General features: G+C 46.8%; 1 protein-coding gene across 1 annotated transcript in view; it reads left to right on the top strand.

Annotated features, from left to right (window-relative positions):
- The window catches only part of agap1 (ArfGAP with GTPase domain, ankyrin repeat and PH domain 1), a 90751-nt gene that overhangs the window by 68995 nt on the left and 5620 nt on the right, over positions 1 to 16136 (top strand). Inside the window, 3 exon segments of the mRNA XM_018661316.2 lie at positions 2134 to 2288; positions 3224 to 3314; positions 3414 to 3636. Coding sequence (XP_018516832.1) covers positions 2134 to 2288; positions 3224 to 3314; positions 3414 to 3636 — 469 coding nt within the window.

Below are 16136 nucleotides of genomic sequence, written 5' to 3'. Positions count from 1 at the left end.
TAGTTTTAATTAACATCAACTAATCAGACTCGGCCCATCAGCAGCCCGAAGCAGCAAAGAGATGAAAATGATCCACCGTTATCTTCAGCAAAGGAAACTTTGGTCAGTAAAGGTGTTTTCAGTCTCTTTATCCTGGAAGTGGAAGGGTTTCTCAGCCGGTCGTTTGGCCTCGGGGCTCTTCCTTCCATCCTTACCTTCCGTCCTTCCTCTCCTCGGACAAGGCCATTGATTATCCAGAGCCGAGCCAGAGGGGAACTTCAGCTCCGGTGCTCTGAGACGCTCCCAATTAGCCCAAATGACTGGAGCTGAGGAAGCGCAAATGGTCGTTCCCTCGCGGGCCGGCCGTGACCGCTCTCCGACTGATTAAACCTCTCATCTTTTCACTGCTTCACTCCCGGCACACGTCATGAAACTGCTGCTTCCAGAAACGCTCGGCCAAAGTGTCGTGAATGATTACCGACCTCAGCGCTGAGATATCCAACGAGCCCTCATCCCTGTGCTGGTTTATATCTGTATATTTCCCTTTACGTTACTGAAACGACTTCTCTTAGAGATACAGCCTTTGTACATTGAAGATACAGCCTTTCTTCAAGTGCTTTTGTGGAGGGAGAAACTGAGGATTCCTGGGAATTATCAGCCACGCTGGAGGCCGTCCTTTGATTAAGTGATTACCCCTGTGTTGTCCCCCCTGCTCCTCTCTTACCTCCTCACGGGGGCTAATTGTAAACAGAAGCCGCTTGTTGTCTGATCTGCTGTGGTGATGATACCAGCTCGCAGCCATGCCCCCACTTCACCTCTGCTTCCCATCCTCCCTGTGGTCGCTAACGGTTTCCAAATGTGTCCGAGTTGGACTCAGACACATCCAAACATCCATCCATGTATGAACAGCTGCTAAGCGTGGTCATTTTAACCCTTAAGAGCGAGCATCATTACAAAAATTTAAAGCTTAAAATGACAGAAAAACACTGCTTTCAACCACATCTCAAAGTCTTCAGTAACAAGTAACAAGGTTCTCTTGTCCTTGTTGGCTCAAATCTACAACTGTGTATCACAGAGCAACTCTGAAGAAGACTATTAGACACAGAAATAAACATTTAGTTTGTTTGCATGTGAAAAACTTTGAATATTCTCTGGTCCGAGCGAATACATTTGGGTTTAGAACCGTTGGTTGCAGAAAAATAAGCATTTAAAGTCAGCTTGGACTGTCAGGACTAGTTTTTGACTGTCCAATGACCAAATATTGATTATTGGACAGATTAATCAGTAATCATTAGTTTTAGCCCCAAAGAAACAGAAATCAAAAATCAGATATTTTTTGATACTGTATCTGCACGGCCAAGAATCTTAGAAACAGGATTGTTCTCTGATGCTGGTGTCCTGACTAAGACACATTTTCAAACCCTCTACAACTGCACTGAATAAAGTCCAGGACCTTGAATCTCTTCTAAAGTCGTATACAAACACACACATGCTCTCAAACACTCAGCCTAATTGACTCCTGATTGTCCCATTAACCTCTGAGGGGGTTCTGGGTAATAGATCCATATGTCCCCCCTCCAGCAGGCCCCTGATTGTAATGACTGACCTCTCCCACTGATGTGGGGACGCAGGCCCCGTAATTTGTGTGACATCCTGGCTTCAGGGGGCGGGGTCACGCAGGTCAGCGGCGGTTGGTTCAGGAGAACAGGTGTCCCTCGGTCAGAGAGCTCAATGAAAAGGCCAAATATCACTCTACATACCAGAGCACACATGGACAGAGCTGTGGAGTTCGGAGGACAGACCCACCTTCTCTGGGAGTTTGTTCCAGATGTGTGGTGCATATTTCTGGGGACAGAAAACAGACCTGTCCCAGACGATCTGAGAGGTTTGGACGGTTCAGAACGCAGCAGACGAATCGTTCAAATCACATTTGAGAGCCAAACACTGAATGTGTGGTTGTTCACCCTGATCATGAAACATATCCCACCTGTGATCACCCAAAACCAGAACCAAGCAAGACACTGAACTCCTCTTCTCAGTCTGGATTAGAGCGTAAACCAAATGGCTGTGGTTAAAGTGGCAGAGTGTTGTTGACTGATCTGTCTTTACAGTGTTTAGAGCTCCTGCACTAAACCTCTGTTTCCTCTCCAACAGAACAAGAGGAGAACTTTGAGTTCACCATCGTGTCGCTGACGGGGCAGACGTGGCATTTCGAGGCCACTTCGTACGAGGAGCGAGACGCCTGGGTTCAGGTGATCGAGAGCCAGATCCTGGCCAGTCTGCAGTCCTGTGAGAGCAGCAAGAACAAGGTGAACACCACGAACCGAACTCTGCTGCTTTAAATCTGAAGCTTCCTCAACTCTGAGCCAAGATCTGAACGATCCTGAAGGCTTCAACTAGCCACATCTAAAAACCACATTTTGCACCAAAAACATCTTAAACTCACAGATTTAGTTCTTTGAATACGACACTGTGAGATGCAACATTGGCAGTGTATGTTATAAATTATAAGAAAGGTTTAAATTTATCACAGTATGAGAATATTAGCATGAAAACAACAAAGTTCAACCAGAGGAATCTGGAGTGGTAACGGTAGAAATGTGACCTGAATTAAACAGCAGATATCACAGTAAAAAACAGTAGAAACGTGAGTTTTGAGGACACACACACACACACACACTGTTCTCACTGATACTACCTGCTTACTCACAAACACACACTTTGAGGTAATTACAAAATACCAATTACTGTAGCTCACATTCAGCCTCAGCGTTGCCATTTTCCACCTGCACATGCAGCAGGCTCTGCTCTCAGTCGAGGCCCGCTGTGTTTACGCCTCAGGCTCTCAGCCTTTTATTGCCCCCCCCCCCAAAAAAAAACACCACCTCTCTGCTCCCTCCCCCATTCCATTTGTTTGCTGTGTTATTCCTTCATTCCCCGACATCAGCGGGTTTAGACTGAAGTCTGTAGCCACCTGTGGCGAGAGGACGACGTGTCTGTGCTGATTGGACGTTTAATAACTAAAACTACTCGTCAAACTCCAAACACATCTGAGCTTCAACAACCTGCACGCTCACATTCAACAGTCTGTCTAAGATGGTTTAATCACAGTCGATTAATTGTTATTTAGCTGCAGGATTTCTTTCCAAACACGTCGACACACTCGTCTTTCTCTCTGTGATAAAACCTTGACCAGGGCTGATAAAGGTGCTGTAACACTGTGGTCTGTTTGTCTCCTCTTCAGTCTCGTCTGACCAGCCAGACGGAGGCGATGGCTCTGCAGTCCATCAGAAGTATTCGAGGAAACGGCCACTGTGCCGACTGTGAAGCTCAGAGTGAGTACCAGCAGCATCAGTCTGTCACAGTTTAAAGACTCTGCCTGAGATTTTAGGAGATTAAAGGTCCCGTGTTGTGTTTTCACCTGTCTCCTTTAGACCCGGACTGGGCCAGTCTGAACCTCGGCGCCCTGATCTGCATCGAGTGCTCGGGCATCCACAGGAACCTGGGCACCCACCTGTCCAGGGTTCGCTCTCTGGACCTGGACGAGTGGCCACTGGAGCTCATCAAGGTCATGTCGGCCATCGGCAACGAGCTCGCCAACGGCGTGTGGGAGGCCAACGCTCAGGGACGCCTCAAACCCGGACCTGACGCCAGCAGGTAGGAAACACGGAGGAGGACATTTTGAAACAGACGCTCTCTCTGGAGCTGCAGGCTTTCTCCCTTACTTTGATTTCACTGTAGATTAATAATGTGGATGTGTTGGCAGTGTAGTTTTTAAACTGTGTGCGTGTCGGTGCAGTGCTGCCGGCTGCAGACAGGGGGCAGTGTTTCAGTGTTGGAGTCACAGCAGGGTTCACACAGGATGTGTTGATATTGACAGAAACACTGCTCCTGTGTGTGTTGTCTTGTAGACTACAGGGGATAGTAACAAATGGATGAACTTTAGCGTGACGCTGGTGTTGATCAGTGTGTACCTGTGTGTGTGTGTGTGTGTGTGTGTGTGTGTGTGTAATTATCGGCCACTGCAGCTCTGGGAAGCCAGCAGCCATCATAACAAATTAGAGCTGACTGCCATCCGCATAAAGATCGACTTCCCCGTCCTCCCCCTTCTGCACTCACCCCCCAACGCTCATTAGTCAACAGAAGCACCTTATAATTACTCCCCACATGACCCCCCCACCACACACACACCCCGACACACAGTGTGTACAGATACACTCACAAACACACACTCAGATTGTAACCTTACACATTAACACAACAAACCAGTGATGGAGGAAGTACTACAACCTTCAGGGAAGTAAAAGGTTTAAAAAGTAAAAGTCCTGAGCTGTGATTAAATATTTATCTTATCCTTCAGCACAGAGTCTCACACCGTGTTTAAGATTTGTAACGACGTTTTATTTTGTATTTTCAAAGTAGAAACAAAGAACAAACCAGCAGAGTTTGACTGAAACACTCGCTGTCTGTGGAGATGCTGTCGTTTAAGTTGTCGAGTCGCAGTGAAAATACAAGACAACGTGTGAAGAACAAAAAAAACAAGAAAATAATAATTCACTTAAAAACTGTAGAAGACTAAAGTTGTTGGAGTTAGGTTTATTATTAAGTTTGAATAAAGAGGAAATAAATTATCGATCTGTTCAAGGTAAAAGACTCAGACTCTGATTGACAGGCCGTTTAAAATACAAACTTTAATAATAATAATAACCTTTCAAAGGTTCAAAGTTCTTTACAAGACAAAATACAAAAAGAAACAAACAAAACAATTTTAATAATTATACAGCAGTAAAGGAGCTAAAGATTAGAATAAGATGAAAATAACATTCTAACATGATTAATGAGAACCAAGAGAATGACCATGTAAATTAAAGGTTTTTAAAAGTGGCTTAAAAGCTTTTAAAGGAAAATTCACTGCAGGCGGTGAGAAAGCACACAAATAAAAACAAGTCTTTAAGAAGGATTTAAAAGAGGCTGAGGAAGGTTATTCTAAAGACCTGAAAAGTCATCAATAAAATCTTAAAATAAATTCTAAAATTAACTTAGGAGCAGCTAAAATGCAGGAAATGTGGTTTCTTTTTTAGTTCTGTTAAGAAGTCTGGCTGCTAACCTTTAGGTTTTTATTTGTGTATTTAACACACGGTAAATTGTTCAGAGAAACACTGAACTGTAGATCTGTTAAAAACACGTAGAAGTCTGTGAAATCCTCTGATATTCAGCCAGGACACTGACGGAAATATCAGTTATTTTAAATGGTGTTTGGTGTGTTTATTACTTCCTGCTCCAGAAGCCGGGGATCATGGGTAATAGTCAGCGTTTCAGTTCAGTTCATGCGTTTATTTAGACTCTGATTCATGAATAAGAAGAAAAGGAAGAAGGTGTGGAGGAAAAATAAATAAAAACTGTCTGTATTTTCAGACGCTCCTCTGCTTAAATTATCGTCCTGCCTGGACGTCATAAATGAATCTGTGGACGTTCACACACAGGCTGACAGACATGTAAAACACAGTATTAATGCCTCCACACACACACAGACACACACGGAGAGTATTGATGTGCCATTAGCCGTCCTCCGTCAGAGCGCTAATGCTTTTATTGTTGCTCATGTTCCTATTTATTTATGAATCTGAAGCCTGTTTCCCCCCTGAAGAGATTAGAGAAGGAGGTCAATATTATCTCAATTAACCCGCGACGCTCCACTGCTCCTCCATCTCTCCCCCTTCTCTCCATCCTGTCGATAGTATTTATCAGTTTCCCCTCCATAAATCCCTCCTCCTTCCTCTCTCTCTCTTCCTCTTCTCTTTGTTCCTCTTATTTCTGACTCCAAAACATTTACAGTTTCAGTTTTTAGCCCTGGTGTTTGCCTCTCAGGCTCCGGTGAGCGTCCTCCTCCGTCTCCCTCCTTCATCTAAACCTCATCTATCCATCCATCCGTCTCTCTCACTCGGTGGGAGGAAGGCGTGGAGGTTTTATGACAGCTTTATGGAGTGCCAGTGACGGTCTATGAAATGATATGTAGAAGCCGTGTCACCGAGGTTACATTCACTCGACGCTCGCTGCTCCTCTTAAATTACAAATCAACCTGCGAGACGACAACAAGCATCAGAACACACGAGGGCTAAATACATCAGACGACATGTAGCTGCTGAGACACAGTAACACACTGATACTGCTGCATTAGAATGATTTTAGAATCAGAATCTGACCAGTAACAAAAGTTAGAAACATCATCACATATCAATACCAGACTCCATAGAGAAAAACAGGGATTTAACCAGGAGCTGCTGGAATACCACTGCCTCCATCTGTTAGTGTGTCTGTGTTACTGTGGGTACTTTTCAGTGGTGAAGAAGTAATCAGATACTTTACTGACAGTAAAAGTACCACACAGTAACACAGACACAGTAACAGATGGAGGCAGTGGTATTCCAGCAGCTCCCATGGTAAAATCCCTGTTTTTCTCTATGGAGTCTGGTAGAGATATATAGAGATGATCCAGTGAGTTTTCAGAACAGCAAAATAGAGAAAAACTAATTTAATTCAAATGGTATTTGAAGAAGAAATGTGAGTTATCTTTTCTTTTTTTGCATAAATTCTTTCATTTAAACCTCCTCTTACTGATACTGTACATGTACTTTGTTAAATCACTTTAAACATCTAAAATTAAGTCGTTATTTGCTCTGAGAATCCAAACCATAAATTACTGATGCGACTCGACTCGTCCACATTAAGTGACAGAAACCTGCAGAGGAGAAGAGGCATATGCTGAGGCTGAGGTATGGGAGGAAAAAGGCCGACGGGAGGCTTTGTCCAGGCTGCGGGAGGGATGGGAGGGGGGAGGCAGAGAGGGGAGGTTAGTGGGGGAGGCTGATGGATGGAAAAATGCCCTCCCCTCGTGGTCTCTCAAGTGAGTAATAGAGGCCGAAATTTCATTTTGCAAGTGGCTGATTTAATGATCCAAAGGGTAATTAATGGCCTGATTATCTTAATGTTAAATATGGCCAGCAGCAATTACGCTGACCTCCTGTCTGTCAAGGTCTGGCCCCCCACTCTCGCCTCCCAATTAGGTCCTGTTTGGAGGTTTGGAAGGGGGGAGGGAAAACTGGGAGGGAGGTATGAAGAAAGCTAGAAAAGGAACAGACGGAAATGGACGGAGAAGGAAAGAAAAGAGAGGAAGACCGGGAGGAGGATGGAGGTGCATTAGTATGGCCGTCAGTGTTAAACACCTCCACCCCCCTCCCACCCCCCCGTCCAGTCCCGGTCGGACCGGAGGGAGGAATTATGTTCGGAGAGATCGCACCTCGCCTCCATGGTGCCGCCCCCTTCCAATGAGATATGTGACAGGGCCGAGCCCCGCCATCTCCAACTGTTGTCATCATCTCTTTATCTTCCCCCTTTTCTTCTCGTTTCAATTCGTCCTCCTCCGTTCGTCTGCCCACAGCGACGGCCGGTCCAGGTCTCATTAACATCAGCCGGTCTCGGAGAGGACGAGGAGGGGGGCGCTGTCGGTGCTAATCGTTTTAGGGCTGGAGCTCGTCGCTGCAAACACAATGTCTTGCCACGCCTGCTCAGCACCACAATGCTTCATAATGAAGGCAGATACTTGTTGACACGCGTCCCTCGCAGTGGTGGAAACAGGGGACAGCGTAGCAGGGTCTAAGCTGTGAAGCTGGGAGGGTGGATGAACACCAACCGTGCCGGCTCTGCTGCCGCCAGAGGGATCCTGTTAGGACTGTTTCCTCCCTGGTATGAACCACAAAAAGACTCTGCCGTCCTCTAAACGTTCCCATTAACCTCTGGCTGCCTGCGGTCAGCAGTCATCACCTCAGCTGGCTCGGCCGCCCGGTGCCGCACCCCAGCTGATGCCACCGCTCTAGGGGCTGCTAAGTTTGGGCTCGCTGCCCGTTGCACAGCGCCCCACGGGGGGGGGGGCTCGCTGGCTCGGCACCCTCGGTCCTCTGTTCTTGGCTCATTGTTTTAATTATCTGTCGAGTGGCGCATCAACACCAGCACCCAAGGCCTGCTCAGGCTGCGTTTGACGCAGCGTGTTAGCAGGCCTGAGCGGACAGCAAGTGACAGTGCTGCTAATCCGGCCTCTTGGCCACTGGGCTGGGGTGGTGGTTGGCGGCCATGAGCCTCCATCCCCTGGGCGTCCCGTGTCCTCGAACCCCCGCCCATCCCTCATGCCAACCGCTGACCTTTGGCAGTCTGTCGTAGAGGGTCAACATCTTGGCCTGTTTGTGTGTGTTCACAGGCTTTATTAGTGGGTTTTTATCTGATGTTTTCTGCTGGGATGAAGATTATCGACACTGGTCATACAGAGAATAAAAGTTCACTCAACTTAGAGAAATAACTCTTACATCGACATATTTCTTCAGTCAGCTGGGCAAACGTTGACTTCTCTGGTAACAGCTGCTACGACAGTCACTCATAAACCAGGAAGTAAGTTAGCATGTTAGCATGTTAGCACCTCCTGTTCCCTCGTCCAGAGTCTGGGTTTTGGTTTGTTTGTACCTGAAGATGTTTCAGGTCCAGTCACGATCAGTTGTTGATGATTATTTGTATTTCTGTCCTTCATTTAAAGCCTCATGGAGCAGTCAGAAGTCTAACTGAGAGTAGCAGAGGTGGTGACCTCAGTGAGGATCATGTTGAGGTCAGCGTGCAGCGTGAACAATAGGAGGTAGAGATGTGTAGGTACTGAGGCGCCACACCTTAATTAGACAGCAGAAAAATGAGGCTAAAGGATGAGCGTGCAGGGCTACGTACCGCCGCCGCCGCCGCCACCACACACTTAACATCGAGCCCCACATGACGAATGCACAGCCAGTAATAATTCAGCAGCAGGTCTGTCGGCGCTGGGAGCCAGCAGAGGGGGAAGAATAAGGGCCCTTTATGGGAACAGATTAGTCTTGTTCCCCCCTAAGAAAAGGCCAGCACTAACAGATTTAAAATTAGACCAGGGGCTTTTAATCTGGGCCGGGGTGCAGGTGCGGCGAGCGCCCCCGACACGGCAGCGGGATTGGGCTCAGGGGACCAGATGGGGGGCGAGCGGTAGCAGGGGAGGGGGGCACATCACAAGATAATTGCCCCCCAGGGTCAGAGGCAGCAGTCGGGGGAAGGCGGGGGCAGTCCTGCCTCGTACCCCGTAAAACCTGAACTCCCCTGGTTCCTCTGTGATCAGGTCGGACCGAGCGACACATGCCACATCAGACGCCTCGTCTGCACCACATCAGGACATTTAAAGTCAGGGTCTTAATTACAGCCAGGAGGAGGCGTGCTCTCTGGATGTGTGTTCAGGAAGGTCACAGTGAGAGCAACACGTTCTCATCATCTCCACTTTATACACTCTACATGTCGACATCATCTGCCCTTCAATTATAGATGTTGATGAGTAATAATTTAATTGTTAACATCACTGATTGATGACGACCAAAATAACCAAAAAATCTGTCGTGGTTTCAACTGAAAACAATCAAACCCTGCAGAGGTCTGACAGAGGATCAGGGGGACATTTACTCTGTTTCCAACCATCGTCAGCTACTGTCGTTTCCCCAAGACAATCAGAGCTTTGAAGGACGGATTAAACACACCAACAAGAAGAAATGTCTCTTTAAGCAGCATGAACTCCACCTGTAATACCCCAGGAGTCTTTGAATGAATTTACAGACTCTCCCTCCTCTTTCTCTGTGCGTGTGGCCAGTTAAAGGTCTTTAGCTTGAGCACAAAGCTAATATCAGTGTTTATTAGAGTGCACATTTTAACCTCAGAACATCCTGATAAAGATGCTGCATGCTTCATCCATTCAGAAAGCAGCAGCATCAGAATTCAGGTCCAGAGACATGAAATGAAAGAGTAATAAACAGAAAGGTGACGGTGTGAATTTGTTCCTACACAGTAATATCTAAATAAACAGCATCATATTCTGTATAAACAGCCATGTTTCCCATGAGGCTGCAGCAGTATCAGTGTGTGTCTGTTAACTGGCCGATCCCGCCCGCCATCATCTCCCCGCCATTATCCACAGCCCCCGCTGATCGGAGCCGTCCCCACGGCCTGCATGTTAAACAGCACACACACAGCGAGGAGGACAGCCTCCTGACAGGCAGGGCCAGAGCAAACGCTGAAAAATAATTGGCCCCTACATTCTAATTCATCTGTAAAAGGGAGGCCTTGATTAAATTAGTCCTAATAGACATTATTTTGTACATGACTGCCTCGCCGCTGCCGTAACCGCGTCCCCACAACTCGCCTAACAAGCCCTCCAATTTACTATTGACATTAAGCCGGCTGACACGAGCCAATCACCGGGCCATTCATCGTTTGTCATCGCAGCGAGGTTATGCTAATGTGGGCTAAAAGCACAAACTAAATGCACATTCTTTATGCCTGAGTCATCAGATTACCCCCCCCTCTTATTTTAATAATGAAGAAATAAATAAGGCTCTCCACATGCGTGACTCCATCCTCCGTCCTCTCCCGCTCGCCGGCCTCACTCCCACTCCCGCTCGCCGTGAGCCAGCGGGGGCCGGCTCCTGGAGCAGAAATGAATCTGTACGCTGACGGTCGCCCACCCCCCCTCACCCCCCTCACCCCCTCACCCTCCTCACCCTTTGGCTAATTGGCTCAGTCGGCAAATTGCTCATACAATAAAGAAAAGGGAGAAAGGGGGTGGAAAAACTCGGCGACAGAGTTGTCCTCGTGTTTGTGGGTAATGTGTTTGGATTGAATGGGTTCACTGCGAGCCGTGGCCGGCTGGTAAACATTAGAGACTCCTCGCTCAAGAAGCATCGGCCTCTTTTATTTGGGAGAGCTGCTAATTCAGCCGGAGTGTTTACGGCTTTGAAATGAGCTGAGAAGGAAACCGTTTGTCTCTGTCTCTGCGATGTTTGCTTCACTTCAACGTGTTCAACGCTGCAGAAATAAAGAGGAGAGTCTCAGGAAGAGGAACGAGCACAGTCAAAGTCTAGTCTTTAATTTGTCGGCGTCACTTTCTCCCCCTTCTCTCTGGTCAGGAGAAGCCCTGTCACTGCATTAACCTCCCCCCTCCTCCCCCCCAGAGTCAGGCAGGTCCACTCATCTGCATCCAGCTAATCTAGAGGGAAATGTCAATGGCTTCCCCGGCCACGAGGCCCGAGCTGTCGGGGTCAACGCTGCCGCCGTCACCTCCTTTAGATCAGTAACAGAAGGCCCCAGAATAGAAGAAGGGGGAGGTGTCGACTTAGCAGGAGTCTGAGGTGGACTCAAAGCCGGGTCATCCGTGATCTGAAGGTTCTTACCCAGTTTTCACCTCAGGAAATCTCAGGAACATTTGAATCAGAGAAACCAGGGACTAACTATGAAAGTTGGACATGTTTTCCTCTTGTTCTGTTTGATGCTGGACAAAGACGACAGCTCTGTAACTTCATTAGACGTCAGCGTCGTCTTTTCGGCCTCTTGGCTCTTGATCTGGCTCAGACACATGAAGAGAAACTGATTTTCTGAATTCACGTTGGATTTTATTGCTTCTCTCGTCTCGCCCTGATCATGACAACATAATGTGAACCGTCCTGAGGTGGTCTGGTTGGACCCCTGGGACTCTCCATCCCACATGTAGACCGTTAATGATCAGTTTATCTGAACGTGACCTCACATCTCTGACTCCCTGATTGATCATAAAGACGTTTTAAAGATTTTAGATTAGCCAAGATGTTGTCCTTGCTGTTCCCCTCTCCTTTCTTTATCTCGCCGTCTATGTGGCGGCGTTGGAGCGTTGCGTTTCAGCCCAGAGATCAGATTCCCATCGGTTTGGCCCATTTCTCCTCCACCTTTTCTCCCACTCTTTCTCCCCTCATTTGCATCATCACTCCTTTTTTTTAACCCCCTCCGTCTCCGTCGAGTCGGATCTCATGGCTGATTTCAGTCCAAGTCAACCCCTCCACCTCCCTCCCTCCCTCACCCCAGACCTTTCTCACCCCCACCACCCTCCCTTTAATTATCTGTGCCCATCCAAGGGCAGCTAACGACCAGCTCAGAAAAGCTAATTGATTTCAGCCTCTTCTCCTCTTCTTTCCTTTTGTCTTTTCTCTCCTGCTATAAGATTAAAAAAACAAGCCATGCAGGTTTTTCTGGATGAATTTTAAAAACAGAATTAATGCAGCATTTTTCTCCTCACCTTGTTAGAAACTCCTCCACGTGACCGTTTGGATGGTGATTCATCATTAGCTCGGGCAGTTAGCTGATGCTCTTATCCACGCTCTATCTATCTATCTATTAATCTATTAATTAGAGGGCTAATTAGGCCAGAAGAGGAGCCACTGACACCATGTCACTCTTAACCCCGTTTCCTACCGCTCATTACCTCGCACACACACCATCCTCCAGACTGTAATTAATGACGGGCTTTAACAGCAGTGTGTTAGCTCATACATCTCAGCTCCAGGCTCAGCTCAGGACAAAAACCCTTCTTTTATTTCAGTGTCTGAATTCAACTTTTCCATATTTACGTTTTTGCTATTGTCACATGCAAAGGCTGCTTTTATTTTGAAGGGATTTGGGCTGAAAAATCTGATGAAGCAGTTTGAAATAAATGGACAGTGGAAGGTTGATGTTGTTGGATGGTCTGATATCTGCAGACTGGATCCTTTTGATTGATTATTCTGCTCCCACTTTTCTTTCTCTGGCGTTGTCGCGTCTCTTTGGGTCTTGTTTTGAGCTGATTATGATAATTAGCCTGGCGGTGATTATCAGGGTGTGTGTGTCGGCTTTCAGCTCTGTTTTCTGGTTGTGGACAGATGACCTCCCCCTCCCTCTTCCCCCCTTCCCTCCCCCTCTAAAACTCAGCGGGGGGAGCAGCTGGTGGGACGTCCAGCGGTGGTCAGTCAGTCGGTTCGGACAAACACCCTCTGGCTTTGGACGGACAGGAAACTCAGTGTGTATGTAAACACGACCGGACAAAGCAGCCGCTCGGGGGAACGTCGACACCACACACACACACACACACACACACACACACACATTTATACACACAATGGGTGCAAACAACAGGCAGGAAATCAGAGAAGCGCAGTGTGTCCAGTGTGAGTCCCTGAGTGACCCCCAAACACAATCACAGCACGCCCCAACGTTTCCAACAGAGACTGAAACCTGACACCAAGAACAGCAGCTGATGAAGCTGTCAATCAACAGGCCCAGGTACAAACACACCTGTAGGTTCATTAAACATCAGCAGGAGGAGAAGACATCTGATTTTAAAACAGCCTCCATCTCTGTTTCTAACAAGAGCTTCAGAGCTCAGGTTTAACATGGCAGTCTATGGGACTGTGGGTCAGCGCTCTCTGTGTTTGGAGGAGATTTATTCACAAACTGTGAGTCATGTGACAATGGGAGTCACACTGGGTGAGAGAGGACACATTTCTCTACGTCTTCATATAGAAAGTGTCTGTGTAGGTTGGAAACTGTGGGAATTAAAAGAGGTTTGAATCAGATTTTTATGGTAAAATGTTCAGAGGTGGCAGTTAGAGTGATGATGTCACACAGTCTAGAACATTCAGAACATTCCGCGCAATACACACCCATTATAAACTCTGACACTGTCAAATAAAAACATCAGATTTAAACTGTGATTTCATAAAAACCATAACAGCTATCAACACAGAAATTTAACCCAAAACAGGCTCAGGTCATGTGACCTGTTTACAATTTCAACCATGTTTCTGTGTGAAAGTATGAGGAAATGATGTGGCTCTAAAGAGGAGTGGGTTTGATCACTGTCACACCAACTGCACATTTATTTTCAATGGGACATTTTTCCCATTGAAGATTTGCGTCGTCATGGTTACTAAAAGACAGCACCCTAATAATAATAATAACAGGTAATAACACTGAAATAAAAGGAACAGATAATATTCAGGTGAATCACTGTCACAGTTATCAGTGTACGTCCTGTTACAATAAAACAAAATGGAGGTCAGGGTGGTGTTTCTGTCAGGCTGCCAGGAGGAGCTCGTGTTTGTGTTAAAGACGACAGTAGAAACAGTAGAAACAGTAGAAACAGAAGCGTCCAGCTTCATGTCTGTGGGAGTGTGTTTGTTTCCTCTGGCTGGTGTAATTTAAATCTTTTAATTTAACTGACACACACACACATTATAACCCCTCTGGGCTCCTGTTGACATATTTGCAGTGTGTGTGTGTGTGTGTGTGTGTGTTTCCCCCCGTGACGAGCCATCTCACCGGGACTCATGTTTAATTATCTACCCAGCATGCCTCGGTGCTGGAGCGCAGCGCTTCGTCTAATGGGATGTGAAAAGGGACACGCACACACACACGCAGATTAACACACTGAATATGAGTGTGTGCGTTCAGTAGACACATGTTAACACATACTGTCACACACACACAGACACACACACACACACTGTGTGGTTAATTAGTGCAATTAGCCTCTCCACTGTCCAGAGCTGTGTGTTTTCAGGACTCGTTAGCTCGCGATGACAGAGAGTCACTGTTTACTGCAACACACAGACACACAACAACAACACACAACACACTGAACACAGACTGAACACACTCTGCTAGCTAATGTTCATGTTGTGTTTGAATGTGTGAATTCATGGTAGGAAAAAAGAAGCTCTGTGTTACAGACTCAGAGACAGATTCATCGTCACCTGATCAGGACGTGAATGTGTGTGTCTGCGTCCAGACTGAAACACAGCACAAAGTGTCAAAGACTTTGTGGTCATGTGGATGTTGTGCGTAACCGTAGCGACAGTGATGTTACAGTGGATGGAGTCCGACAGGAAGGTTAAATATCCTGAGCTGCTCTCACACTCGCTCAGCCCTTAGCAACTCCAGCGGCGGGGGAAGGCATGCGTTTCCTGGGCGCTGTGGCCTCACATTTCCTCTCCTGTCCTCTGGAGGACAGAAGGCCAGAGCCCCGCTGAGCGCACACACACACACACACACACACAGACTCACACAGACTCACACAGAGCGACACCTCCAGGCTTTGTCCGGGGGCTGTCGGCCGTAGTCTCGTGCCCGGCCTCCCCACTCTCTCTCTGGGCCGGGGGCAGGAAGGGAAAAGCCCCCGGGACATTCCGTGATGCTAGCCGCCGCCGCTGCTAAAACACACACACACACACACACATATACACAAACACACACTGGTCTCCAGGAAGGGAGTTAATGAGATTCTGCCAGGTTCCCACACCGACACAAAACTTTTATCTTCCTCCGTCTCATCGTCCTTTCCCACAGTTTTGTCTCTGCATCGTTTACAGTTTAAAACCCGACAGGAACATTTCAGCTTTATTCAACCTGTTTTATTTTTACTGTTACTGATCTGAAATCTGAACTAAAACCAAACTGAAACTGATCATTTCTTTTATTTAAGAGAGGAAAAAAGATCAATCTGAATGAGCTAAGATGCTGGGTGTCGTTATCATTGATAAACTGTAAAAACAGTTTATTTCTAATAGAAAAACATGATTATTGAGGCAGAGGTTTTAACTGTTACACACACACTGGAGTCATTTCATGGTGGAAGCATCAACCTGTGAGAAGCTACTGTTGTGTCTCCTTCTCCATTTCCTGCGACACCCCCCCGTCACCCCCTGGAGGAGGTGTTGTTATTTTGTTAGGGAGAGAGAAAAGGAGGAGGAGGAGGAGGGGGACAGCTCAATATCTCCCCCCTCCTCCTCCTCCCTCAGTCCTAATCCCAGCCGGCTGAATGAGCTGCTGTTTACATGGAGGGATTAGAGCAGGGATTAGAGCGATCGGAGCTGTGGATTAGACAGATCAGCAGTTAATGACACTCGATTGGCGAACAATGAGTCCACGTCCCCTCGCCTTTCACCCCGCCTGTCCCTCTGTGTCTTATTTTACACTGGGGGGGGCAGTTTGGAAAGAAGTCAAGGCCTTGACTTCTTTGTTTATTTGTTCCTCTTTTAACCTTTTTATTCTGGAATATTCTTTGTGTTGTGAAGTTATTTTCATTATTGATTCATGTTTAGTCTAAAAACGTCTAAAAAATACAACAGGGTGTCTTTAAATATCTTGTTTTGTTCCACCAGCAGCTCAAAAAAACCAAAAGTATTTGGAGAAAGCAGCATTTTGTTTGACTTATTTCACTGTTTTAGCTGTAAATTACTTGAAATGATAAAGGAATTATCAGAATAGGAGCT

The sequence above is a fragment of the Lates calcarifer genome, linkage group LG7_2, assembly GCF_001640805.2.
Source record: "Lates calcarifer isolate ASB-BC8 linkage group LG7_2, TLL_Latcal_v3, whole genome shotgun sequence".
Taxonomy (NCBI): Eukaryota; Metazoa; Chordata; class Actinopteri; family Centropomidae; genus Lates; species Lates calcarifer.
This window is presented reverse-complemented; position numbering and strand designations above follow the sequence as displayed.